The 27261-nt window shown below is 42.9% G+C and overlaps 2 protein-coding genes across 2 annotated transcripts; one reads left to right on the plus strand and one right to left on the minus strand.

Annotated features, from left to right (window-relative positions):
- The first annotated feature begins 1923 nt into the window (after nucleotides 1-1923).
- pak6 (p21 (RAC1) activated kinase 6) lies at nucleotides 1924-22124 on the plus strand. The gene is made up of 9 exons (XM_088318669.1): nucleotides 1924-2390; nucleotides 12103-12351; nucleotides 14115-14768; nucleotides 16766-17296; nucleotides 18160-18293; nucleotides 19064-19190; nucleotides 19259-19384; nucleotides 19476-19610; nucleotides 20759-22124. The coding sequence occupies exons 2-9, from the start codon at nucleotides 12148-12150 to the stop codon at nucleotides 20924-20926; spliced, it is 2079 nt and encodes a 692-aa protein (XP_088174795.1). The 5' UTR covers nucleotides 1924-2390; nucleotides 12103-12147; the 3' UTR covers nucleotides 20927-22124.
- Nucleotides 22125-22146: 22 nt separating this feature from the next.
- Nucleotides 22147-24315, minus strand: ankrd63 (ankyrin repeat domain 63). Its single transcript, XM_088318681.1, has one exon. It carries the CDS (start codon nucleotides 24206-24208, stop codon nucleotides 22649-22651), a length of 1560 nt encoding a protein of 519 aa, XP_088174807.1. The 5' UTR covers nucleotides 24209-24315; the 3' UTR covers nucleotides 22147-22648.
- Between the last annotated feature and the right edge of the window lie 2946 nt (nucleotides 24316-27261).

Raw genomic sequence — 27261 nt, forward strand, 5'->3', positions numbered from 1 at the left:
TTCTTATCTTTTATGAATTTTAATGTTTTACCTTTCTGCCTTATCGGATTAATCTCTACATTCTAACGCATATTTTTGATTTAATATTTCATACATTGTACAATGTTTAGCCTGAGTTTTGGCTCAGCATTCACATTTATATTTTTATGAAAATTTAGTCTGTCAATTTGTCATAATATATTCTGTACTATTAGTTATCTATGTTTTTAAGCAGAGTACATTAACTTCATCTGTATATGTTGACCCTTCTGACCCATTGCGTAATCCTTACATCTTCAGCAAGAGTGAATTGAAATGTAAAATATTAACGCAGTGCTCCATATGCAACAGCCAGGCTTTCATATTAATGAGTTGTTTTAAACCCACCATTACCATTCACTCGAGGCTTTAGTAAGATTTTCACCTCTGACACTGAAGCTCACGAATCAATTTCTATAAAGCCAGTGGTGATGTGAAACTGTTATTTAACGTATTACTACCGGCTTTGACCATTGTGTGGGGGGGGGGGAGCATAAATAATGTCACTTGTTGTAATCGATGTGTTTAATTAGCACTGGAACAACTAGAGCTGGTCATCCATAAACATCTAGGCCTGGCTGCCGGCATAGATTCTGACGAACAGAACTTTAGCATAGCTAAGTGGCGGAAATATAACCAGTTGAGTTTCATACGTGCATTCTTGCGCTTGTCCTCTTCAGTCTGTGTAAATGCAGAAGCGAGCGGCACAGGAGTTTTGATTTTGCGGAGGTGATCACATGAGCTCACGTTTCATGGCAATAAATCCAAACTATTGTGCAGAATGCTTTTACACTTTCACAGGTTGAAGTGGACAAGCGTAGTAATGTTCAGCCGGATCAAGTGTCCCTTTAAGTGACTCAAACATAAGTCGACAAATAGCATTAGCATAAACATGAGGATTTTTTGAATGATGATTTTCAAAACTCCTAAAGAACCACGGTACCCCTGTGAGTGTGAATGTCCAACATTAGAGGATGCTCATCCCAAAACCCATTTCCAAAAACTGACATGTTAGTTAAATAGCGCACTGCCCTTAAAGCATTTCTGACATTGATGCTGACAAGTGAAACAGAGGGTGAGGGTCATAGCCCAAATTCCCAAGAGGCAAATTTATCATTGTTATGCAGATTGCTCCACTCGAGTCTCTTTCGTTTGGGTTTATTTGATGTGTAAGGAGGAACATCGTAATTCCAGCACGTTCAGGGGCTTCCGCAAGCGTTCCTCCTATCCACATGCCATGATTTTATGTACGCCCCAAATCCTACTCGCACTGGCCACAATTCTTGCATGACATGACCCTAATACAGAGTCCTGCTTTGTGCCACATCTTAGCGGCTGTATAAATTATTCAGAAAATAATTGCGGTGGGAAGAGAAGTAATGAGGATGGGATCACATCCTATGCTTTTCACCCTGGAAGACTTTTCTTTTGCGTCACATAAAGAACGTTGCAAGGATGAGCTCTGTACCTTCTACAGAAATAGCTCAGTACCCCCTAGCCCAACCCCTCCCCATTTTTTTATACCTCTCCTGCCATCTGCCATCCCTGACCCTGTCATTCCATAGATAATGCATTTGACTGAACAGCAGCACAGTAGGTGAAGGCAGCACCCTCATGTTCTCATGTCACCCAGGTTACGTGTAAAGCAGACAGCATGGTGGGGGCGTGGGGCAGATGGATGAAAGGTATCCCAGGTGTACTTGAGCTCTCCTCTCCTTACAGTCACTGGATACCAGACGTAACACAAAAACACTCATGCGTTCCATGCGCGTAGACACACGCACGCCCTGCCATCAATTCTTTTACAAAGACAGCCCAACGAGGGAGTGGGAGGAGGCAGAGAAGGAGGGAAGTGATAAAAAGGGAGAGAGAGCGAGGGAGGGTGTGTGTGTGTGTGTGTGTGTGTGTGTGCGTTAGAGAGAGAGTTGGAGAAAGCGAGGTAGAGGGGGTGGGGATGGAAGGACCTGGATGGGGCCGAGGTATTCTCTCCCCGTGGATGCTGCCTGTCCTCTTCATGGCTTTTGTCGTCCATTCTCCAGCCTCCCCTCGTCCCCGGGAGCCGGCTTCGGCGCACGGACCTGCAGCAACAATCAGCAGCCACGCAGCCGGGGATGAATCAGCCCCGACAAAGAGCCTTTGAGATGGCAGTGTGCGCTTGTGCCTGGAGGGAGGATCGCATCAGGCTTTCCCGGGCAAGCGGCAGCCTGCAGTGCTCGCTGGCTTGAGAGCCAGTCCTCTCATGTCCTCGTGTGTGTGCATGTGTGTGTGTGCATGAGTGGTGTCACAAGCAGTGTGTGCTCGTGTGTATGTGCTCACTCTTGCTTTCAACCCTTCCTGGAGGAGAGTGGCTCCCCTCGTCACTGGACAGCAAGGTAAGAGGGTTTTTTTTTCTCCCGACAATGATTTATTCCTCCAGCTGCGTCCCCCTTGTTGATAGTGGGAGAAATGAATGGAAAGGAAAATATGCTTAATGGCATTAATGAATGCTTGTGTACGACATTGGTAGAGGGAGAAGGCTGTGAGAATGCAGAGTAGCCAGGACATGTTGGGGGGGGGGCGAGATGGTTCTCGTCTATGATGGGCTGCATCTTCTTCACTGTTTCCTCCTGGAAGATATCATGTCGATCCCCCGCTTACTGCCGTCTCTATTGTCAACTTGAGAAAATGGTTTCACATTCTTCAGATTCTTTAAGGTTATGCTTTCTAATATGCGTTGGTCTTGACAAATATTGTACGCATGGTGTAGTAATCGTGAGCGAATGATCAACCCATGGGTATTCTAAAGAGGCAGCACAACAATATTTGGCCAAAGGTATTCATACAGCTTCTACACTACAGGAACCAAGAATGTAAGCAAAATTGGATTTAATCCTCCCACTCTGTTCGGAGCACTTGTCTGGAGGTGGATTTTTCTTTCAGATGAAATTGCATACTGAATGAGAGGTCTTTACTCAAAATAGCTGTTATAGTTCATCTCAGAACATTTTGATGGAGTTTGGGTCAAGCCTTTCACCGTGCTACACAAAACACATCTCATTGCAATTGACTTTCGATTGGAAAATCTGTCCCTAAACTGTCCCGATGGTAAAATGACAGGTCATAGTCAAACAGACGTTCTCTTCCGAGTCTAACTTGATGAGACTTTTATCTATATCCGGGGTGTCAAACTAATTTTTGCCATGAGCAACATTGGAGTTACTATTCAAACTGTACAAAGATGTTTTGTAATAAGAAAATGCTTGCAATAGCTCACCTCTATTTATTACATATTCACAATTTAAAAATTTGGTGCATAGTATATCAAGAATCATGGAAGTTTACACACTTGATTCGCTTTCGAGGATCACCTAAAGTGATGTGGTGGTCTGGATCCCGCCCCCGGGCCCAGTGTTTGAGACCTATCTATATATTGGTGACTATAATGATTACAAAACCTGCTGTGCCAGATCTTAGCAAAACACGGGCAGTGGTGTTTGAACTTTCATTTTGCATGTGGATTTGACATGAAAACAAGAAAAATCTGTCTGTCTATCTATCCATTTTTTTTAAAGCCCTTGAAAGGGGCAAAGGCTGAGCTGGAGCCAATCCCAGGCTGACTTTGAGCCAGTGGTGGAGTGCAAATCGGGCACATGCAGACAAACCATTCACACTGACACCTATGACCATTTTAGGGACTTCAGTGAATCTAACATACATTTTTTTTGGAATGCGAGAGGCGTAACAAAAATCTACACATGCATAGAGAGAGCATCCAAATTCCACACCGGGACACCGGAGAAAAGATTTCAACGCAGAGCCTCAAAACACAAAAATCTGTAGGACAATAAATACTTGAACAAAATGCCAGCCAAGAGTGTGTCAATATTAGCTTCAACAAAATTGCTCATCGCCATTGCCCCCATTGTAAATGCCAGTCTTGCAACTTCCTCGCACCTTGAAAAACATGCCTGTTATATGCCAATTAATGCGTACTCATTGATTTGGAGTGCACACACTGACAGGTGTGTTTCGGTTTCGCTGGAGGTGATGCGCCGGTTGCATCATCGTTTTGCTAATAACACACAATGGAAACACAAAACGGATGCAACACATGCACCCAGAGGGCACAGAGAGGAAGTATTAAAGGCCTCACACATGCCGGATGACAGAACATACGCGCAGGTGTCATGGTTGTGTGGCCCCGTGATTGTGCTCTCGTGAACTCTGGCGTTATTGTAATATCATTCGTCAGCCCTCGGAGGGAAACGTGTGCATTAGCAGCTTAACGTAACCGCCAGCCGTGAGACATCAAGCGCTCAAGGATTAAAAGAGGCAGTCCAAATTAGGACAGCGTGCCATGAGTCCTGACTGGGTTGAAAAGGCGCCCGTGCTGGGTTACTGTTGGGTTGGTGCACACTGATACTGTAAAAGAGCTTGAACTTGTGTTGTGTCTCAAGGGCCCAGGCTGAGAATTATAAATCAAAGCTTTCATAAGCGCATGCAGACTGCTGCATCAATAAATTAGACTCAAGAGAGCAGATCGGTACGGTACCATTTGGTACATTGGGTTGCATCAAACGGCTCAATATGCATCTCAGAGCAAAATGGATCTTTCATTAAATGTAATCTGGATTTTCATACACTGTGCAAACTAGATAAACATTAAATAAGTGGTAATTATTTGCACCCCTTAAAACTTGGACTTTTGCCCTATCTGGGTCCACCCGCCCAGTGTTAGCCATTTTGGACCCATCGAGGTCACCATACGACTTGCTTGTGTTGAGTAGAGATTGATCCATATGATTTTTTTTTTCCAGGGCCGATACCGATATTTGGAGACGGTATATTTATATATACGGTTTATTGAACAATTTTTCAGATTGGTTTATTTTTAAAATTATTATTATTATTATTGTTATTATTATAAATCATCTTATTATTATTATTATTATTATTATTACAAATTTTTAAAATAACATTTTTGTTGTAAAAAGTAAAATGAAAACTTTATAACTGCTTGTAATTTTCCACAGTAAATAAATTTCTCCCAAAAGACAGACATGTTAAAATTTCATTTAAAGTATCTTTGTTTTAATTTCAAACAAAAAAAGGAGCAAAGGAGCAATGTTTTTTTATCTCATATACGGAAGTTAACTGAAATTTTAAATAAATAGCTCCTTAAAAGTTAAATAACACATGTTTAAATAGATTTATTATTGGTCATCGTCATTTAAAAAAGGCCAATACCGATATTCATCAAAATGCCTGTGCCCATAATCGACTCTCGCTATCGTTGAGTCTGTGCAGCAGGGTACGTCACGGTTATCATTGTACATCACTCAAAGGATATTCTTCCATTCGTCTGTATTGCATCCTTTAACCCCCTCACTCAACAATGCTGCGTTTACATCATCACTCTTTATCCAAATGGGTAGACCAGATTAAGTGCACATTAATGTCCATGCTTCTCGCTCCAGGGCAGACAAAACTTGTCAGTTTGGTCTATTTTGGCATCAAGCATAATTGGGGCGATATGTCCAGTGACAGAATGATGTATGAAGCCACTTGATGCAATTGTCCTCAAATTCCCTTCTCAGTAAAGCTTGTTTACTGACAGATACCAAGTGCTCGAGATGAGGGGAAAAAAGAGGTTACATCGTGCGCACATTGAGGGCTTTATCGCGTAATTTAATGAGACAGAACAGCATGACATGTGGGTGATTTGTAAAGACACAGACTGCTCCTTTCTTTCAACATGTTGAATTCTTCTCCTTTTTGTCAGCTCCGTCCATCCCTCCTCTGTGCTTGCTCATCCTTCTCCTCCTTCAGCTGTCACTACATCTGACTGTCCCGATTCTTCTTCTTTTCTCCCGTTTTTAATCTTGCTACTCTTGTTCTTTTTACCTCCTGTCAATATCGACACAACACGGAGGTGCACTTCAAAGACAGGACTCGGCTCTCTACTTATGGCTTTCTATTGGATTTAAATAAAATCCAAATTGTTCATCTCAACTGTTCCAAGCATCACTGCATCGCAAAGCAAGGTCCATGAAGTCGTGGTTTGACCAAATTGTTGGGAATTGGAAGACATTATTGTCCTCTCCTGTCTTACGTGCCTTATGTTTTGATTTTTAAACTATTTGTCCAATGCACCATGAGTTCTGAGTCATGGCTCTGCCGTGACTAATGTGACATTTAAAAAAAAAAAAAACACTCAAATATATGTCAGCATGAATGAGCTCAGAGAGAATGTGGGTCATTCCATCTTGAGACTGCAATGTAAATAGTGAAGATTAGATTGCTATAACTGATTTCATTTAATATTATTAATCTTGACAATTTATTCCAGACATTTGCATGTTTTCGGAAGTCTTGCAACGCTTTTGGAGCACTTCAGTTTCTATAAACTATATACTTGAACGTAGTCCATAAATGTCACATGCCCTTGGGTGTGCACAATATTGTGTCCTTGTCTTAGAGTGGAGTTTAATCACGGGTACAGATTAATCATGGGATGGACACGGAGTGAAATGCATACGGACTCTGCTTGAATCTTCACATGAACCACATTTTATCTCCCAAATTTCATGCGTGTCCAAAGTTTTGAGTGATGTGTTTTAGTCAAATACTGCAGGGCCTTCACTGCACTTGCACAATGTGGTGACTTCTCAGAGGCAGCAGCTGCGTGCCAGTCCCGAAGATTCCTCATATTTTAAGCACTTTGTTGTGCATGACCTATCAGCGCCACTTGTATGAAATATGCGTGTGTTTATTCCGTGTCATTGAATGCAGCGTATAACATCACTGGCCGTATTCTATTGACAATCCGTCCATGTCTACAGAGGTGAATTCAAAGATAAAACAGCGGTCGTCAACGTCAATAACAAACGGCTCCATTGTGCTGTCCGGTCACGTCCAGTGTTTGCGTTGCTCGCAGATTCTATCAGCGTGAATTGGTTTGTGTGTGATGACCAACCAATGGTGATCGGACGACACAGGCATATATTGCGAAAGCTCGTGTGAAATAAACAGGTTCGTCTCAAACGTTCCACCTCTGTCGTATTCATCTACTTATCAGACGAACACAGCTAATCGTATTGATTAATATTGTCTTTGTCTATTAAGAGTTAAGCAGCAAAATCCACCAGTTTCAGCCAGCTGAGGCGGCGGCCATTTTGACATTTTCTGACCAGTGAAAATGACATTACAGAGGCTCGGGGATCAGCTAACGACCAATCATGGCTCACCTGTTCTCTAAATCTGAGCTATGATTGCTCGTTACCTGAGCCCTGAGCAGCTGTGATGTCATTTCCAATCGACAGAAGTGACAAAATGGCCGACCCCTAAATTGGCTAAAACTGGTGGATTTTGCTTCTTAATTTATGTTGCACGAACGCATTATTAATCAGAATGCCATGTTTGGACTAATGGGCCTGCATAGAACATATTCTTGAAAAGAAAATTTAGGGGTTGACTTCCCCTTTGAGCTTCACCACTGCACTGCACAGCAACAAACAAACAAAAAAAACAAAACAGATAAGACCGTGATACTATCCATCCCACGACGACATTTTGTAATTCATTATAGCGGGATTATCTTTCGACTGTACGTGCATTGATAAGCACGAAAAAGAGGATTACCTCATCTCCACCAGTTCCCACCCTCACCTCACTAGTTGACACGAATCAAGCACAAAATAAACACTGCTGCTGCAGAGGGTCCTAAATTAGATCAGTGAAGGACTGCACATGCACCATACTAATCCTGCTGCACCGTCACCTGCATGCACACTCACCACATTTATGCATGCACTTCAACAAAAAAAAAAAAAAATGAGAGAGACAGAAATTAGGGCAAATAGTATTGAGGGGGAAAAAAATCGTTCACCGCAGCTCGGAGCGCTAACGGCCGGCAAATCCAATAGCTCTCTTATCTCCCCATCCCCTCCCATTCATCCAACTACTGCTTGGGGTGATTCGAACATGACGGGACAGAAAACAGGCCTCCTGTTGTAGTGTTATGGGGGAAACATATGGATTGCTCGCCTGCGTTTTTCTGTTTCAATGCCTGATGTGGGGACCATCCGGCTGAGGGGTAAACTGATGACTGGATCTTCATTTCCGCTTCATTGCTTATTTGTGCAGTTATGTGGTTGAACATTTCACAATTTGCATGCTTCATTTTCAATTTCTTCTCTTCCAGTCAGGCCACGCACCCCCCCCCCCCCCTTTAACCACGCATGTTATTCTTCTGCGGCTGCACAAATGGAAATACCCAATGAAGCACAATTCCAGCATGACCTCATCCACCCAGGCAGTAGCTGTCTGAGTTTTGCCTCAGCACTTTGATAGATTCAAGATAAGCCAGTGAGGCATGAGGTCAGGTCCCAACAGTTTAGTGTGGCTACGTGGCTGGGAACCACAATTTAGAATCAAAATAAATAGTGCGTTGTTATCGAGACGCGATCCGCTCGGTGCAGTCAATCAGGTCAATGTTAGGCTGGTTATATGTGATTGAAGCTTGTAAATCCATAATGGCCAATAACTTTTGAAATCATTTTCCCACCATGTGCATGAATCAACAAAGTATGTTTGCATGTGTGTGTTTCTACTTGCCCGGAATTTCATAGCGGTTCCTTTCGATTCCCTATACGAGAGGACTGTGGTCCACAATGAATTACGAATACAAGGATGTGCTCCATACTTTTAAGTGAAGTGGCAAAGTACTCAACAATGCACTTGTCCTATTTGTGCTGCTATCATCCGGCTATTGCTGACATTGTGGGATTGTAACAGTTTGCATTTCACCCATGAGTAAATATTGATCGATCTGCTTGTAAAAGGATACATGGGCATTATCTGTAAATATTGGCTCAGGCAGTGTCAACATCTGCATGTCCAAGCAGATAGAGACTATGCATTCATGCACAACTGTAGAGGAGATCACAATCTTGTGTTTCGTCACCTCGTTTCTCAGGTGGTGGTTAAAAGATTTTCTGAAAACAGTGCTCAAGGCTTGAGCAAAAAAATCTGAAAAATAAAACTTGGAATTGCAGCCAAGCATGAGCTGACGCAAGATTTCATCTTAATCATGCGACTAACTCTATGCACTTTTTTTTTTTGGGTGCATTCTTGTGACAGCAAGAAAAATCTACTCCATAAAATATCAGCCTTTTAAAACACGTGACTTATTTGGCAGTCAGTCATCATCTGATACAGTCAGGAACCTCATGATACAATACAACCAAAAAAATGACAATCAGCTCCACCAAACGTTTTTCAACGTTTTTCTTGTTTTTTATGTGTTATAATTTGAGTATTGATATTGTCATACAGAAATTGTATGACAGAAAAGAATGTTACCCGATTACTAAAAAAATGCGTATAAACTAACGCATTTTATGATTGTGACAGTTTGACTCCGGAATGCATAATTTATACTTTCATGATTTCCTATGGGAAAATTGTTTAAAAATCTGAGCAAATCTCAGATGAAGCATTTTCCCGAAAGCGGTTTTGTTTGACCTCTGACGTTTCACTTACCAGTAGAGGGCCATTTATTTAGCGCCTGGCTCTTAATCACCTCTGAATACCACCATTGTCACATCACAATAAGAAAAACCATCAATGCTATGCAAAATTCCCCACATAACAGCACGTAACAAAGCCATGGACATCATCTGCAGCTGGTGAGAATATTTATCTAATAATCTGATGAAAAAAACCCCCAAAACAACAAAAAAGAAAGAGACACTGATTATTTAATGTATAATTTAATGCAGATCGCTACAGAAATTTCTTGATAGTTGACATTGGCTATGACAAATTTTGTTCTTCTGACCAACCAATCAAAAAGTTCCATTACAGATTGGTTACATTGCACTATGGATTTAACGTTATTGTAAATATCGTGGTATCTCCTTTTCAGACTTTCAGGTTGTCATTCACCTGACTTCTTTCGCCTTCTGCGGAGTGACACTCAACTCAACGCATAGTATCGTCGGTTGAAAATGTAGGTCAGCACTTCTGATCGTGTTTAAGTGATTCAGAGAAGCCCTTGCTGGCTCATCTGCTCACCCCTGCCATTTATCATCAAGGTCTAACTTAGCTACAGTCTCTAAACCCGAACCCCTTGACAATCTCCGCACCATAATGTCCCTCTCAGGCAGATTTGAAGCCCTTCGCAGCAGCACATTGTGTATATAGGGAGAGCAAACAACCATACAGTATGCATCACTTAGCATATTAGCCTCGTGACTGAATCATCCTTGGAGGTTGACACTTCCCTTGGTGCTGAGCGTCCCAACCCCCAACCACCCTCCTCATCCTGCTATAATCCGCCCTTTCTTCCACAAGCAGGACCAAGCCGATATGACCAGTGCGACATACTTAACCAAAGCGAGCGCCGAGCGGCGCCATAACGGGCACCGTTGTGGCCGATTAAAAGCATGCTGGTCCGAGGGCGGAGGTGGAGAGAGGCGAGGCGGCCAACGTGATTGCCCGCTGAGCACTGAGCTGTGGATGACAGCAAAACTCATTTCCTCAACTCCCATTTCTCTTCCAGGACACGATGGGAGATTATCTTGAGCCTTGTTGGCCTTTGACAGGGCGCTCTCCATTCATGCGGGATGAAATAGTTAATCATGATACTTTAGCGAAATAATAATTATATGAAATAAAAGGGTGTGGACGCAGTAAGCCCAAGGTTACGTGTTCACCAAACACATGGTTGTGTATTGAATGATTAAATGCAACCCTCAATGCAATCATGGACACATGCGCCATTAATCAGGGTAGAATATTAAAGGGTTATAATGGGTTTATGAAGGATATCCTGCCATAGAATGTTTGTATGTGTGTGAGCGTGTGTCTTGTGTGTTTGCTTTCAGTGCTAATGCACTGAAAGCCTGTGGGCGCATGCCAGCCCAGCGACACGCTCATCAGCAAAAGGGCACAGAGAATGAAGACGCCTTAATTGACCACACATCCTTCATTACACATCTGCTTACAAATGCATCCATTCTCCTTGGAGCCCCTCTTAGAACGAAACAGCTTCGACATTGTTGCAGAGTTGCAGAATTCATTATGCTTGAGAACAATTGTGCTTACACTTATAAAACATTTACCGTATGTATATTTATTTCCATGTCAGTATCCTCTGCGGAGTTTCTATACATTTTCAAGTTTTCAAGTGCCGTGACCAATTTTTTGTTTTTTTGGGTGGTGTTTTTCGGGTGACTGGAACGGATTAATTGATTTACATTCATTCCAGTGAGGACACATGATTTGAAATACTAGTGTTAGATATGGGCAGGGGCACGAAAAAATTCGAATTTACAAGTCAAGCCACTGCCGTAATATTACAGTAGTTTTAAAAAAATACACACACTTGTCATTTTTAGTCAGGGGACCAAGCCCATTCAATTAGCTCTTTCTATATGTCTTATAACTTGAAAGTCAACGTCAAAGGATAGATCAGAAAAGGCCCAATTGAAATTGAATTTCTTGCCTCCAGTAGTCAAATCAACTACCGTAAGAAAAAAAAATAAAGAAAAAAATAAAAGAAATTCAAACAAAATGGCTGCAATGCATCATCACTATATGAGCAAAATTTTGCAGCAATATCCATCCATCCATTAACTAAGCCGCTTTTCCTCACAAGGGTAGCGGACATCCTGGAGCTTGTTTTCGGGCAGTAGGCGAGGTACTGGACTGAGTGCCAGCCAATCGCAGGGACATAAGCGAACAACCATCACATCTAGGGACAATTTGGAGTATTCAGTTAACCTACTATGCATGTTTTTGGATTGTGGGAGGAAAACCGAGTACCCCGAGACAACTCACGCAGGAAAGCAGGAATCAAATCTTGCAACTCTGCGTTGAGAGGCCATTGTGCTAACCACTCGTCCACCGTGCCGCCCTCACAGCAATTTCGGGAAAAATCCAATATAACATGTTCAAACATTTCCATTGTTGTCACATTTGATCAAATGAACTTAGGATTTATTTTGTTGTGCATCTAGCTTGACCTCTAAAATCCTCCCAAATATGGTCGTGAGTCACCCGCGGATTTCACAAGTAACACATGCAAATGCGTCCCAACAGGGATTTCTTTGACACCAGCAAGCTGACTCCCTCGAGGACGTGAGGATGTTTCGCAAAAAGAAAAAGAAGAGGCCCGAGATATCAACGCCCAAGAACTTTGAGCACCGTGTCCACACCTCATTCGATGCCAAGCGAGGCTGCTTTGTTGGCCTGCCCACCCAATGGCAAAGCCTGATCGAGAACCTGCGCAGGCCCAGGCCCATGGTGGACCCTTCCAGGATTACAGAAGTGGAGCTGAGGCCGAAAAAGGTACACACCCACGTCCATCCTTGTCTTGAATTTGTGATTCATCCAACCGCCGGCTTTGTTTCACAATCACAGCACATGCAAACGTTTAGTGCTTTCACTGCACGCCGCCGCTGCTGCTTTCCGTGTCGATATTGCGCAAGTGTCGCTCAGTGCTACTGAGAGTTACGGCTGTCTCGGAAAATGATGATAAAATGAAAGTCCTGCGCTCCTAACGATGTTTTTACTCCCTTGTCTGTTGGGCTAATGACCCTGCTGTGTACGGTGACTGTAAAATGTTGAACCCTGAAAGGGGCAACACAATTCATTGCTCCATGTGGGCAATTAATAACAGCCGATGTGTCACCTAACAAGTGTAAAGCACCAGTCATTAAAAAAGGAAAGCCAAGGAAAGGCCAACGTCGAAACGACTTCTTTCCTTCCCACAGCATTTAGCGGGTGACAAACAAAGCCCTTTTTTTTTTAATTGGCACTTTACATAATGAGAGCTATCATGTTAAATTAAGGCTCATTAATGGCTAGTAAACCTCGTAATGCGAAAAAAGGGAAAATGCAGTGGCACGCCTTGGGTGGTAGAGCTTTTTGACGGCATTCTGGGACCTTTGATTTGTCCGGAATTTTATTGAAAAAATCTGCATAGGCAATGAATTAAATGATAGTCTTGCATTCTGGATCGTTATTAAAGTGTAAAAAGAAGAACATGAAAAACACCTCAAGTCAACTTTGCTTACAAGTTTGTCCGCTGACTTCACTCAACTTCCAGAGTAACTTTTCTTCTTCTTGTGCCACGTTCTTCATTCTCTTCACTCTTTGTATCGGTGGCTTCATCTTTTGGAACAAATTTCAGAAAAACAACAAAAATGCAAAACATGCATGCTGATATATTTGCAGGGATGACTTATTTAGTTGTATGAATAACAACAGGTGGTTTGTAACTTTTGTCATCCAATGAGCATTTTTTTTTTGTTATGCTTGACTGGCATAGATAGAATAAACCAAATTAATTCTGGGACTTGCAGTCCATATTTGGTCCAGATGATCCAATACTTTATTCCTACTACTTGGTCATGCCGTTCCGTGTATTCCTTTCCTGCCGGCATCTTACAGCCTGCTGTGATAAGCCGGAATCTCCTGGGAGCTTCTGAAATGGTCGACCCCAGCCACTGGTCTCCCGTTTTGGGCCTGATCTTGTGCTGCCATGCTGTCTTTCTTTCTTGTGATCTATTGTCTTGTATTCCATTCCACCTCTCTTCTAAAATGTTATTCCTGACAAGGCGATAATCTCACCTTTCTTGGAGGTGCTCATTAAGTTGTCATGTATCTGGCTACCACGTGACGTGCACACAGTCCGATATACAAAAGAGGCTTTTGCCTGGCATGAAGTGAGCATGACTCTACCCTCAAAGTGACTAATAAGACGCCACACTCTTCTTGTTAGTGTTGCAGTGGCAAAACATTTGACGCTTGTCTCATTTCTTGTCATGGCAGGCTCGGGTCCTTTGCCTCAACATGCCTTCTGTTCAACGAATACCATCAAAGTCCTCTTAGTGTGTACTCGTATTTTATTGTGCATCACTTGCTCATCCGCTATCTTTTTAAGGGCATTGTCAGAAGCCACCAGGGGATTTAGTTTGAGTCTTGACAATGATGTCCTTTACTGATTCTGGAGTCTAAATTTAACCTGGCTTTGAACAGTGATTATGTAACCCGCCATTATTCTTTTCGGTATCAAACCATACTCTACTCTAATGTCTCTCCTCTTTCAGACAATTGTGCGCGGGAGCATGATCGGTCACGGAGACTACATCACAGCCATGATCAACGATATGAGCCGTCTGTCTGTGACCAGCTCCAATTCTTTGCGGAAAAGCAGTCCTTCGGCCAGGAAGAGGGCGCAGTCTTTGGGAAGGCTGGGGGAGGTGAACGAGGGCGACGCCTACCAATACGAAGGCCTGATTCAAGACGATGAAGATGAAGAGGACGCAGCTCAGGATCAATGGAGGGACAGAGCGAGAAACATCCACAGTGAGTCCAACACTCCCTACTTGGGCATGAAGAAGAGCATCACGTTGCAGCCCAATGGGATTTTACCAAAAGCCACATCTACCTACGAGGTTGGCCCACTGGAGGGAGCGTCTCAAGCGGGCCACAACCAGAACATTCCGATGCCGAGTCATGGGTCTTACATGGGGGGTGATGTCGGCAGCCCTCAGGAAAGAGTCATATGGAAGAGAGACTTTCAGCTGCCCAGAGGAATGCCACCAAATCAAATCCCAGTTGCATGTTTTTATAGCCCGGCGATGAGTCTGCAGCAGCACCAAGATCAGGCTGTCGTCCCCGCTGAGCTCCGGCCCAGTGTACCGATGTACATGCACCCCCAGAACAGCCCGGGGAGGCCTTTCTCCTCCTATGACCTCAAAGTAAGCCTGACATTGCACTCCTTTATTTACACCATATTCAAAATGATTCACAACCCTCTCAACATAGTACGGGGGGAACTCACGATGCCCAACATCTGCCTCACAGTCAAGAGACCGTCTTTACATTTTTGCCCCCCAAAATATTGGAAAAATCTCATAAGACATAGGTAGATTGATTCAATTGATCCGTTCATTGAAGACTCTAAATTAGGGGTGGCTAAAAACGCAGAACCTCTGCAGAAATCTAATCCTGATTCGAATCAGGTGTGTTGGAAGAGGGCAAACATCTAAAGCGTGCAGGATAGTGGCCCTCGAGGACCGCATTTGGACATCCCTGCTCAAAATTGTCCATAGGTGTTAATGTGTGCTTTTTTTCTCAGATGGTCATCTGTGACCCCAAAGAGGACAAGCACCAAAGAAAATTAATGGATGAAGAAAATCAATCTGTTCCACCGTCAAACTGCCACCATGTTAACTTGAATCACAGTTCGAGCAACACTCTAGGTGGCATTTTTCTAAAATTCTAAATGGATATATAGTACAAGTGTGACACAAAGCTAATGGCTACAATGACGCATCAGATGAAGATTGTGTCCAGTCTCCTTTTTCACATTCTTAACTGAGATTTGAAAAAGTTTTGCATTGTCCATCCGGCCATCCATTTTCTCAAGAGTGTCGCAAGTGAGCAGCTGGAGTCAATCCGAAATAACTTCAGGCGAGAAGCGGGGTAGACCCAGAACTGGTTGCCAGTTGGCTGGGCACTAATAGACAAACACCAAATTTACACTCACTTTCATTCAGTAGTTAACAATTTAAAGTCTTCAATTAACCTAAGAAGCGTGTATTGGGAATGCGATAGGAAGGCGAAGTACCAGGAATAGTCACGCAAGCAGTATGACATAATTTTCCTTTAAATTTTCATGTCAGTTTAAGAATTGAATGATCGGTTTTACTGTGGATGTAGCTGATTTTACTTGATTTTATTTCTGACAATATATGTTTTGGGCCATTTTTTTTTCAGAAGTTGATGATATATTAGTATTTCTTGGCATTTTACTTGTGGCCACATTGTGGTGGGATAGCTGTCAGGACGAATATACAACTTTCATATGTTGCATTTTGGCTTCAAAATTTCTGTGCCAAAATCACGTTAAGAGCCAAAGAAAAAAAGCCAATGAAAAAGCAAAAAAAAAAAAAAAAAAAGATGCTTACTGAGCTGAAATTTTACAAGATATGAAGTCCGAGAGATTTTCTTTTACCTGAGGCATAGCATGGGAATGTACAGTAAAATGGCAGGTCTTATACATATTATGTGAGTTTTTGTGAGGCAAGTTTTTCCCTATGTAGCAGGTGTGGGCAAACTGCGGCCCGGGGGTCACATGTGGCCCGTTAAATGTTTTAATCCGGCCCGCTGAACTTGAAAAAAATTTAATGAATGTTTTATTTTCTAAATACTGTGGTATGTCAAATACAGATATTTTGTTGTAATGCTTTTGTTCATTTTCATTTAAAATTATTTGTATTTTTTTCTCCGATGAGGTGAGGTTATCAAAACACTCCATCCATCTGCTCCTGGTTCGGCCCCTCTGTCAAATTTTAGAACCCGTTGTGGCCCACCAATCAAAAAGTGTGCCCAATCCTGCATGTAGTATCCCCTCAAGAACATTCAGCTTTAGAGGTTCCACTGTATGTGCATAATTTAAAGTTCATCAGGGATCATGTCATGCTTACTGTCGGTTGTGGAGCTTCCGCATAAACAGTGCTCAATGTTGATTTGCTTTAAGTGTGTTTATAGTTCAATTAAAATAGAGTTCGGGATGAAAGGTAAGTCGATAGTGAAAGATTATACGCTTGGCAAGATCTCTGGAGGGGCATTTGGTTTTATTAAAAATATCCCAGCATGGTTCACATGAGGTAAAGTCAATGCAGAGTGATACAGAGGGACCCGATTCCCATTCAAACCCTGAACATCACTCACTTTGTCTTCTCCGATGCAGACAGATTCAGCAGTGAGGTACCACTCTGGCTTTCTCCCCACCGGCACCAGCAGTCCTCTAGTGAGCGGCATCAGACCTCAGCGGACGGTGCGATCCTCAGCGAGCTACACTTTAGGACTGTCCCCCAATATGGGACTAAGGCCCAATGGACCAGACCCTTTTCTTAGGCACTCCGGATGCCCCAATCCTCCTTACCCCCGACAAGACAGCCCGTCGCAACCTCGACCCTCCCCTACAGGCTCTCTTGCCACCAGCCCCGCCGGTACATGCTCACCCGCTTTCAGACCCCCTCACCCTTCGCCCCGACCGCCGCCAGACCCACCGAAGGTGACCCATGAACAGTTTAAGGCCGCCCTGCAGATGGTGGTCGATAAAGGTGATCCGAGGTCTTACCTGGAGAACTTTGTGAAGATCGGGGAGGGTTCAACTGGAGTGGTTTGCATTGCCACAGAGAAGCACAGTGGTCGGCAGGTGGCGGTGAAGATGATGGACCTGCGAAGGCAACAGAGGAGGGAGCTGCTCTTTAACGAGGTACCATATAAACACTTGCTAACACATTGATTGGAGTATCTTAAAATATTTTAGAATCAATCAAAAACAACCTTTAGAATTTGAACTACTCCAGCAGTAAGTGCAGCCGTAGCATGGTATTTTGCACCTCATTAAGAACATGACATTGAGCCCCATCGGCCATTTAATGTTCTAATATATTTTAAGGCGCCTTTTCTTATGAGCCATGTCACAGTACAAAGTTTCCACCCTCTACAGTGCCCTTGACCAAAAGCTTTACGGGAATGTGAAACTATGCAAAAAAGAGAGAAAAAAATTAAAAATTAATTACCTTTTGGGTAGGTAAATTAAATACCGCTATGGATGCTTTCTTACAGCGAAGTGTTGAAAAGAAATGCGGATAACAAAACAAATGACTATGTAACTTGAATTTTAATGATGCTAATGGTATGTGTCCTGATGCCCTATATTATTGTAATAATCACAGAAACATTCTTAATGAACACCAGTCATTTTCTAGTTCCAAAAGTCATTTACCCCCTCTCTAAATATATTCCACATTGACTGCTATGGAGGAATATTTTTAAATTCATTATTGAATATCACCCTTGTTTAAATCTATTGAGTTAGACATACACTGCAAATGTTTTTTTTTCTAACATTGTTGAAAATGATAGTACTGTGGCAGTTGAAATGAGCACACACGACTGACTGTGAACACGTGTTTATTCCAAGACTGCCAACAACAGAATATAATGCACAATCACAAATTCGCGCCAACAAACATTCACATGAATACGCCCCCAAACGGGATGCCTGCTGGGTGAGAGGCATGGTCCTAATGTCCGCCACAGTACTCCATTATTATCCACCATGTTCCATAGGTGGTGATCATGAGGGACTATCAACACAGAAATGTTGTGGAGATGTATAAATCTGCACTTGTGGAGGAAGAACTGTGGGTGATCATGGAGTATCTGCAAGGTGGAGCACTAACTAACATTGTGTCCGAAACCAGGTAGGATTTCATTCTCCATCCATTCTTCTCCTCACAAGGGTCGCGGGGGGTGGGTGCTGGAGCCTATCCCAGCTATCTTCGGGCAGTTGGCGAGGAACACCCTGTACTGGTTGCCAGCCAATCGTTGGGCATGATTTTATTCTCTTCTCAGCAAAACGCTCTTTTACAGCCTTACAGTATGTCAATACACGGTTTGACCACAAGGAGGCAGTGTACTATCAACTAGCTGTTGTGCATTGCTTTTGGCTTCCGCAAAGACAAAGGTTGTCATTCAAGTCTCCTTTGCTCAGTCCAAATCTGCATGGAAACAAACAATAAACCGGATGGGGATAGATCGCAAGTGACACATTAGATGGATTACATGTGCCTAAAATAAGATGATTTTTTTTGTCTTAATTGATCTGTATTTCGCGCAGTGTTTGTTTTAGGTCGTTATTGAGTAACATTTTACAGTTTGTTTAACAGATGATCCATTATTTGGCAAAATTCACGTATGCAGGAGTAATACAGCAATTTGTCTCCCGTAATACTTTTTGTCAATTCATGATCAAAGTCACAATCTATGGTAGATGTTTGAATGAACATGTGCTGTCATTTTTTTGTGTGGAACCCTTTGCTCTCATTCATTTTCTTTAATGCATGGTGATTCATCATTTTCTGTTCATTTGGTGCTACTCATAACTGTTATGTGACTGCCAAATGATAAAATGTTAATGCCTCTCTCTCTCTCTCTCTCTCTCTCTGTGTACACTTTTGTCTGTACATTGCAGGCTGGGTGAGGAGCAGATTGCCACAGTGTGTGAAGCCGTTCTGCAAGCCCTTGCCTACCTCCACTCGCAGGGAGTCATTCACAGAGACATCAAGAGTGACTCAATACTACTCACATTGGACGGCAGAGTATGTCATCTTATTGCTCACTCATATGCCATTTTTGTTTTGTAAATGTTCCCATTGTCCCCCTTTAGGTCAAACTATCCGACTTTGGCTTCTGTGCTCAGATCAGTAAGGACATCCCCAAGAGGAAGTCTCTGGTGGGGACTCCTTATTGGATGGCTCCAGAAGTCATTTCCAAATCGCCATATGGCACTGAGGTGAGGAGGCACGCAACTCATGCCAAAAGACATGTCTGTTGCATAGCCACCGTTTACAATCCGTGCTGCGTCTGTGTGTGTGTTGCACCAGGTGGATGTCTGGTCCATGGGTGTCATGGTGGTGGAGATGGTGGATGGAGAGCCACCATATTTCAGTGAAACCCCAGTGGCAGCTATGAAGAGACTGAGAGATGAGCCTGCTCCGACTGTGAGAAATGTCTGCCAGGTATGCAAGTTTACATCCCTATGAACTATGAATAATTAATAACACTGTCATTACATCAGAAATAGTAAGCATTTCTTTATAAGTTAAAACTGTTCCAATTTTAAGAACATGTCTGTGACAAGAGTCACTGATTGTGTAGTGGTACATCCGCCTGACTTGGGTGGGTTCGGTTCCCACTCTGAGACAACGTCCTGTGACTGGCTCGCGACCAGTTTAGGGTGTGGTGTGCCTTTCGCCTGTAGTCAGTAGCTGGGATAGGCTCCAGCACCCTCCCGTGACCCTGTTCAGGTTAAGCGGTGTGGATAACGACATAACATGTGTGTGACATTCTTCCATGAATTGGTTCATGAATTTTAGCACACTTTATACACCCTTCTTTTTGTTTTGCTCAAATGAGCCCTTGTCTCATGCAAGTGAATGACTTGACGTCACTGCCCAGACGGTATACGGCAGGTTCAGATTTCATGACTGTGATGACTGGGGGTCGAAGCAGGTTTTTTTTTTTTTTTTTTTGAGAAGAAAGAACAATACAAATATGTCCCCTTTTGGACTGCACCTCTTCACCAAGCCACTGAATTCCACTTCACAATCAATATTTATCAAATGACATGACAAAAAAAAGTTTAAAAAAGAAAATCATACTCACCAAAGATGCTGATTGATTGTACGTGCAGCTCTGGAAGAGACAAATAAATACTTTTTTGGGTTCAAACAAGCCCAGCTGGCCTATCCTAAGTCTCTTCCACACTTTGTGGTGTTGCTTCTCAGCCCCGGTAGCGAACGCATCCAGCCAAATGTCATTGAGCTCTTAAGTAAGCTTAACTGGAGTGTCCCAGCAGAGGACGGTCTGAATATCAAACGACACAGGCTAAGCATGTTTAAAATGGATTAATGGTAAATAAAAAAAAAAATAAAAAATTCTGGTGGGTGAGATGGTCCAAATCACAGCTTTCTTTGTTACTTTCCACTATTTTTGAATACTGTTTGTAGCCCAAAAATGTATCCGTGATCTACAAGTCGCCTATTGTGCACATCGCAAGATTTTTTAGCCCGGATCAAACAATCAGAGGACAATAAAAGGCTGAGTGGTGAACCTAAAATGTGCACCGAAACAACTTTTATGTTCCCTCCTTCACCCTCTGATCTAGGTGTCCCCAGTTCTCAAGGACTTTCTAGACCGTATGCTGACTCGGGACCCCCTGGAGCGGGCCAGCGCCACTGACCTGCTGGAGCACCCCTTTCTGCTGCAGAGCGGCTCACCTCAGTGCCTGGTCCCCCTAGTGGAGCAGTACCGCAAGCGCATGTCCCGCTGCTGATGACCCCGTGGTGGTCTCGGGTTCCCAACCCCCACTTAAAGTCCAACCGTGTCTCCTGTGAGGACCGAGCGCAGTGCTCCAATTCCTCACGCACCCAAACCGACGGGCTGCATCGACGCAGACCGAGACAGCACGTTGCCACGTGAGCAACAATGGCGAGGAAGGCCAGTTGGGTTGCAAGACATCGCATGGTCTTTTGGGCATGTGAGAAGCACTTTAGGAGTGAGTTCAAAGGCAGCATGCAATCACTCATCTCTTTCCTCAGTCGCAACACTGATTAGTTTTCCTGTGACATTCTGTGGGCTTCAACGCACGCAAGAAGGTGCATATCAAATCAATATTTCACGTAACTGTATGTCATATGCTACTGCGAAAGATAAACTCTTTATATTTTTATAGCGGGCATCATTTGTGGTGGAGTAAAGCTGTAAGAGCTGTTTTTTTTTTCCAACCGGTCGGATGTTACCTCTGCACAGTCACACGATTGAGGTTCGTGGCAGCAAACAATGACAGGAGACTCTTTGCATGGCACACCTGGCCTGAAGTGAATGCTTGAATATGTACCAAACGAGGACATTATTAGCATAAGAAGTGGTTAGATGAAAGCCATGCTGCTATTGTGGATAATCTCCTCTTTGACACGTGTATTCTTTATTTCCAACAGGTGTTTTGTGGGTTGTTTGTATGATATGAAGTTACAAATAGGTTTCCATTGCTTTCTATGGACCTCAATATAAGCAGATAAATTCATAATGTACATAAAATACGAATAGGTCCTTATGACTGTTTATCTACCACAGCAAAATATATTCAAGTAATTCTACTTTCTTTACAGAAATGTGAGTGTATAGCTATGCGTGTATATCGGTGTGTGCATGTGTGTTGGCGAGCACATGGATGTACGGGTGAGGGCATCTCAGTGAACAAACAAGCCCATTTGTATTGTTATACACTTTTTAAGGGGGAACAAAAAAAATGAAACGCGACTTGTGTGTTGTTCCTCGAGATGTTTGATTTTTCTAGTAGAAGCACACACACGCTTGGCATGTGATGCTGCGAAATGTCCACCTGCTGAGAAACACTTTGCACATACACTAGTCTTTGACTCATGTATTTCTATGTGTGTGGATCATTGATGAAAAAGAGAATTACACTAGATTTTCATTTTGTACAAACCAAATAAATGACGCATCAGGAATATGGTGAGAGTGATTCATCGCGCACTCACACACACAGTATGACGAGGCGGTTGAAAGGGCTGGTGTTTATTCAGCGTGAATCATACAGCACACTGTCACTGAATACAATCAGGCAAAAATCCAGAGAGTTCTTAAAAATGCAGAAGCAATATCAAATACTTTTATTTTTACAATATAAATAATCATCTTATTCTAGTTCTCATCCAAACATGAAAATTCATAAACTACTTTAAATGCACAACCACCGGGCCAGAACATTATGTATACTTGCAAATTTGAATTGCGGTAATAATAAAAGATTAAATAAAATCTAGTTGCAGTGGTGTGCCGCTTTTTATGTACCTAAAAGGGCGTTTCTGATAACTTCTCCTGTAACCGAATAAGGTAAGCATGAAAACAAAGGCAAAAAAATGAATTTCCTTGTCACAGACAGACTTTATCAGCAAGCGGCCACGCTTCATTGCAAGTCCTGGAGAAGTATGACCACTCGTCATTTCCATGGTTTGAACTCCTTTCTGAGGTCCTAATCGAGGGCTGCCTGAGAGGAGGAGCATTCAAACTCACATTTGACTCCACTGATGCTGTCCACGCTGGGCTGACTGTTGACCTGCTGGTGCGTGTGGGACAGAGGGAAGGTTTCCGAACGGGACATTCGTCCTCTTCCGTTTGAGGAGCCCGACGAACAGTCTATGACCATCCTCATGAACTCAGGTGCGGTGAATCTGCGCAGCAGTCTGGTTCCAAGGCCCATGAACCCCGGGCCACGGCCGGGCATCTTGCCCGCCTCCGTCTCCCCTCGGCTGAACATAATTTTGTTGTGTCTGCCACCGTGGGCAAAACTTCCCTTCTTCTGCAGCTCGTCTGTCTTTGACTTCTCCTCAAGGGCTTTCACCATCGGATTCTTGATGCCTGAAGGAGCTTTTGGAACTGCGACTGTTTTTTCTGGATCATGTGTCAGGACCCGGGAGTTCCCCTGAGATTCCATCTTGTCCAGGAGACATCGGTCATCCTGAAGCGAGGCTCTCTTGAATTTGCTGGCTGACAGGCTCATGTCGTGCACGTCTCCCTGGTAAGACTGCTTTCTGATGCTCAAAAGCTCCAAGTTGAATGACTTTGCTTTGCCACAGGGAGGGAACCTTTGTGGTGCTTTATCTTGGGCTCCAGTTTCTTCTTTGGCTTCTTTTGGGTTGAGCTCCGGTGGCGAGTTGAGCGTTCTCGTCGCTCTCGGATCGCCAAGCTGACAGTTTTGGAGTTGTTTGGCCGTGAAGAAAATGCTCTGATCTCCATCAGTTTGGCTTTTCTGAGTGGGCAGGGAACACTTGTGTCGATGGTTCTGTTCATGGTTATGGTTCCTGGGACATGTGAAGCGGTTCCACAGTCCGTTGTTGTCCCCGAGCTTCATCTGCTTCTGAAATAGCCCTGGTAGTTGGTCTTCCTTGCTGCTGACCTGTTTGGAGAACTTTTCCAAGACATGCCTGGGTAGTCTGTTGGGCAACTCTCCACTGCCAACATTTCTTGGATCAAGCGAATCATCAGCGGCCACACTACGTCTGTACTGAAAGTTTAGAATCTGCACACAGTGGCTGTGTCCAAAGAAGTCAGCCACCTCGATGGCTGTATGTCCAGCATTATTCATTCTGTTCAGTCTCAGTCCAAGTCTTTTGAATCCCCGGACCAGAAACTCAAGCACCTGGCTGTGCCCAGAAAAGGCAGCATACATTAGAGGACTGTTACCCCACACATCAGAGATATCTGGATCGGCATTGAACTGAACAAGAATCTTGACCACATCTAGGTGACCCAACTCACACGCATGACTCAGAGCTGTGCGACCCTCCTCATCCTGACAGTTGACATCGGCACCTTTCTCCAGTAGGAGCCGGGTAAACTTGGCTCGTGTCCCGGCTTCTTGTAGACATACAGCATAGATTAGTGGGGTGCGGCTGTTTTCGGTCTTTGAGTTGATGATCCGTCCGTCCAGGGCGTCCAGAATGAAGCGTGCGAGGTGAACTTTGCCACCGTGCATGGCATCGAGGAAGGTCTTGGTGCCGGAGCCCTGGCGTAAATCTTTGGGTCGCATCATTCTCTAACACCTGCTTACGAAGCTAAGTCTTTACGACTGAGCTGGAAAAGGAATATCACCAACTGGGAAAGCGTACAAGTTGTCCAAATCTCCCTTTAGACAGTCAGAGTGCTCATTCAAGAATAAGACCCAGAGAAGGGCTGTGTGTGTTTTTATACCTCCCTCTCCACACATGCCCTCCCCACGTTGCCAAGGAAACAAACATCTGAGGACCATTATGCGGTGGCAGCATCCATTCAGCCCTCTGCCTGGAGAGAAATATGTGCTGTTTGAAAAGAATAATTATTCAAGGAGAGCAAAAGTGATTGTGTTTTTGTGTGTGGTTAAAAAAAAAAAATCGACTTTTCTGTAATTCAAATGAAGTTAATTACTCATCCACAGAATCTCAATTTTTCACGACCTCTATGACAAGTTAGAGGGAAATTGAAAATCACTGTTTAAAGAAGTCTTCCAGGTCACATTTGTTCTGGTATTTTCTTTTCTAAGCGTAGATGTTCCTCTCAGTTCATAATCGACAAGGTTGATTATCCTGATTGTCGTCTTCTGTAAAATAAGAGCCACGTTTGTGACTGGTTTGTTGGGGTGACCCCAGATCGCCAAATAATAATTCAAATGTGAGTCCAGAAAACAACATCATAAAAATACAAATGGAAGGAATTATGGTGAAAGATTCCTTATGTGATATCCCTATGACTTTAGATAATTTTGTTTTAACATGGTTTAAATGTGGCTTCCAACATAGTTTATGAACAGAATCACACCCCAAGAAATATTTTCATAGGCTCCTTCTAACATGATATTATTCATCAGCATTAGTGTTTTTATTGTGCTTTAGGTATCCAAATTTTAAATATAAATACATTCAGGATTACTTATTGATGTCAAAACATTGTTTCAAAGTGTTTAATTCTACTTGAACTCATTTAAGAATCATCTTAAATTGTTCCCAGAGCAAAGCAGAATTGTATTGTCAGCAAAATGTACACATTTGAGGAATTCCGTTACCATACAGATATCATTTACATACAAAATAAATAACAATGGGCTGAGAATTGATCCCTGGGGAACCCCTCATATTACTTTAATTATGATTCCGATTTAACTTAATTTAAATTGACTTCTTAATTTCTGTTTGGCAGATCGTCAATTAGTGATGATTGCACTTTTCCTCTGATTGCATAGTTTCTTATCAGGATAGTATAATCAAACGTACCAATGGCATTTTAATGCCAATGAGGACACCACCTAATGTTTATTTTCGATTTTCTTTCCTTTTCGATCTGTCAAATCAATCAGCGTGATGGCAGACGACCTGTTAAATCTAAATCCATATTGATATTTACTAAATAGGTAATTGCTCTCAAGGAAATTATTTATTATTGTTGCAAAAGGTTTTTAGTTATTTTTTTTAACTGAGGCAGAAGTGAAATTGGTCTATAATTACAAAAAAATATGCTTACGTATTTTTATATTTGTGTGCTGGAATTAATCTTCAAAATAGGGCTACAAGATGGAACCAGAGGGCTGATCGTTTCCAAAGATTATTCGCCTTCACGACTGTTAGGTTATATTAACAGTTTTATTTATTTATTTATTTTAATTGTATATTCCCCTTTTAATATTATATACTGAACTGAATTGGACTGGTTAGCACGATGGCCTCACAGTGAGAGACAGCATCGGGCGTGGGTTCGATCCCGGCTCCGGCCATCCTGTGTGGAGTTTGCATGTTCTCCCCGTGCTTGTGTGGGTTTCCTCCGGGTACTCCGGTTTCCTCCCACATTCCAAAAACATGCATTGTAGGCCGATTGAACACTCTAAATTGCCTCTAGGTATGAGTGTGAGCGCGGATGGTTGTTCGTCTCTGTGTGCCCTGCGATTGGCTGGCAACCAGTTCAGGGTGTCCCCCGCCTACTGCCCGAAGATAGCTGGGATAGGCTCCAGCACCCCCCGCGACCCTAGTGAGGAGAAGCGGTACAGATGATGGATGGATGGATGGATGGACGAATTGGACTGCACGGTGCTTTGAATGGTTTTAGGTATGAACGAAATGTGTCAGTTAATGTGTGACCTTTGTCTTGGAAAGACGCCATTTAGCATAACAGTACTACTTTTATTTATTTGTTTATTTTTATTGAAGTAAAGAAGTCACTAACAGTTTTAGTTACTGAATCGTCAATTGTGCCACCAATAAAAAGTATTTACCAAACTTGATTTTGCCGGAGCATTTAATTGTTCTGCTTGTTACTATGCGGGTATGTCACTTTCATAAATTGATGAAGAAAGATATTTTATAACTGATAATGAAAGAATAATTTTCGGAAATACAAAATGAAATTGGGTAATTTCCCGCGGCACCTCAGAGGATCACTACCCCGCACACTACAGAGTAGAGCGCCATGGCACCCTGGTTGGGAATCACTGTCGTAGAAATAAATTCATTCACAAACTTGAAATGGGACAGCGCAAATGAGTGAAATGTGGTTGTTTTGACGCCGTGAGATTTACTAATTGAACAGACGTGTGCATTAAATGAGAGACGCCATGGTCAATACCTGATCTCTCATTCATTGCTCATCTGAAACAGGCAGGAGGCACTCTGAATGCTTGATTTGAAATTAAAGCCTCTGTCAAGTTTAGGTGCTATCTGCCTCCTGTAATGGCTTAATAAGTCACAAGGGACACCGCACACTCAGGGCTACAAAATCAACATGTCTGAATGTTCTTCAAGGAAAGAAAAGTTGATAATGGAAAAAAACAAAACAGTCGCCAAGTCTCTCGGATACTGTCACTTGGGACTAAATTCAAATAGAAACAAGACATTAGTGATGCAGCATATAAGGGACCGGGTTCATCGGAAATAAAAATGTCCTACCAATGACTCAACATGCCCTTGTCCTCCATAGACCGGTTCGTCTTTTCCCTAAATCAGAAAATACAAGCGTAACGTAGTCAGGACTATAACATTTACTGCTTGGTGAAAAATACAATCAGCCGAATCCAATTTGCAGCAAGTTGCACTTTCTATTCCTCGAACTAAATAGCAAGATGAA

The sequence above is a fragment of the Idiotropiscis lumnitzeri genome, chromosome 1, assembly GCF_059441095.1.
Source record: "Idiotropiscis lumnitzeri isolate Australia: NSW breed Sydney's pygmy pipehorse chromosome 1, RoL_Ilum_1.0, whole genome shotgun sequence".
NCBI classification, from domain to species: Eukaryota; Metazoa; Chordata; class Actinopteri; order Syngnathiformes; family Syngnathidae; genus Idiotropiscis; species Idiotropiscis lumnitzeri.

What these genes read in the sequence shown, in the direction of transcription:
- pak6 (XM_088318669.1), top strand. Translation starts at nt 12,148, where the DNA reads ATGTTTCGCAAAAAGAAAAAGAAGAGGCCCGAGATATCAACGCCCAAG. An exon ending in TGGAGCTGAGGCCGAAAAAG is followed by an intron (nt 12,352 to 14,114) that starts GTACACACCCAC and finishes CTCCTCTTTCAG; the next exon opens with ACAATTGTGCGCGGGAGCAT. An exon ending in AATCGCCATATGGCACTGAG is followed by an intron (nt 19,385 to 19,475) that starts GTGAGGAGGCAC and finishes GTGTTGCACCAG; the next exon opens with GTGGATGTCTGGTCCATGGG.
- ankrd63 (XM_088318681.1), bottom strand. Translation starts at nt 24,208, where the DNA reads ATGATGCGACCCAAAGATTTACGCCAGGGCTCCGGCACCAAGACCTTC.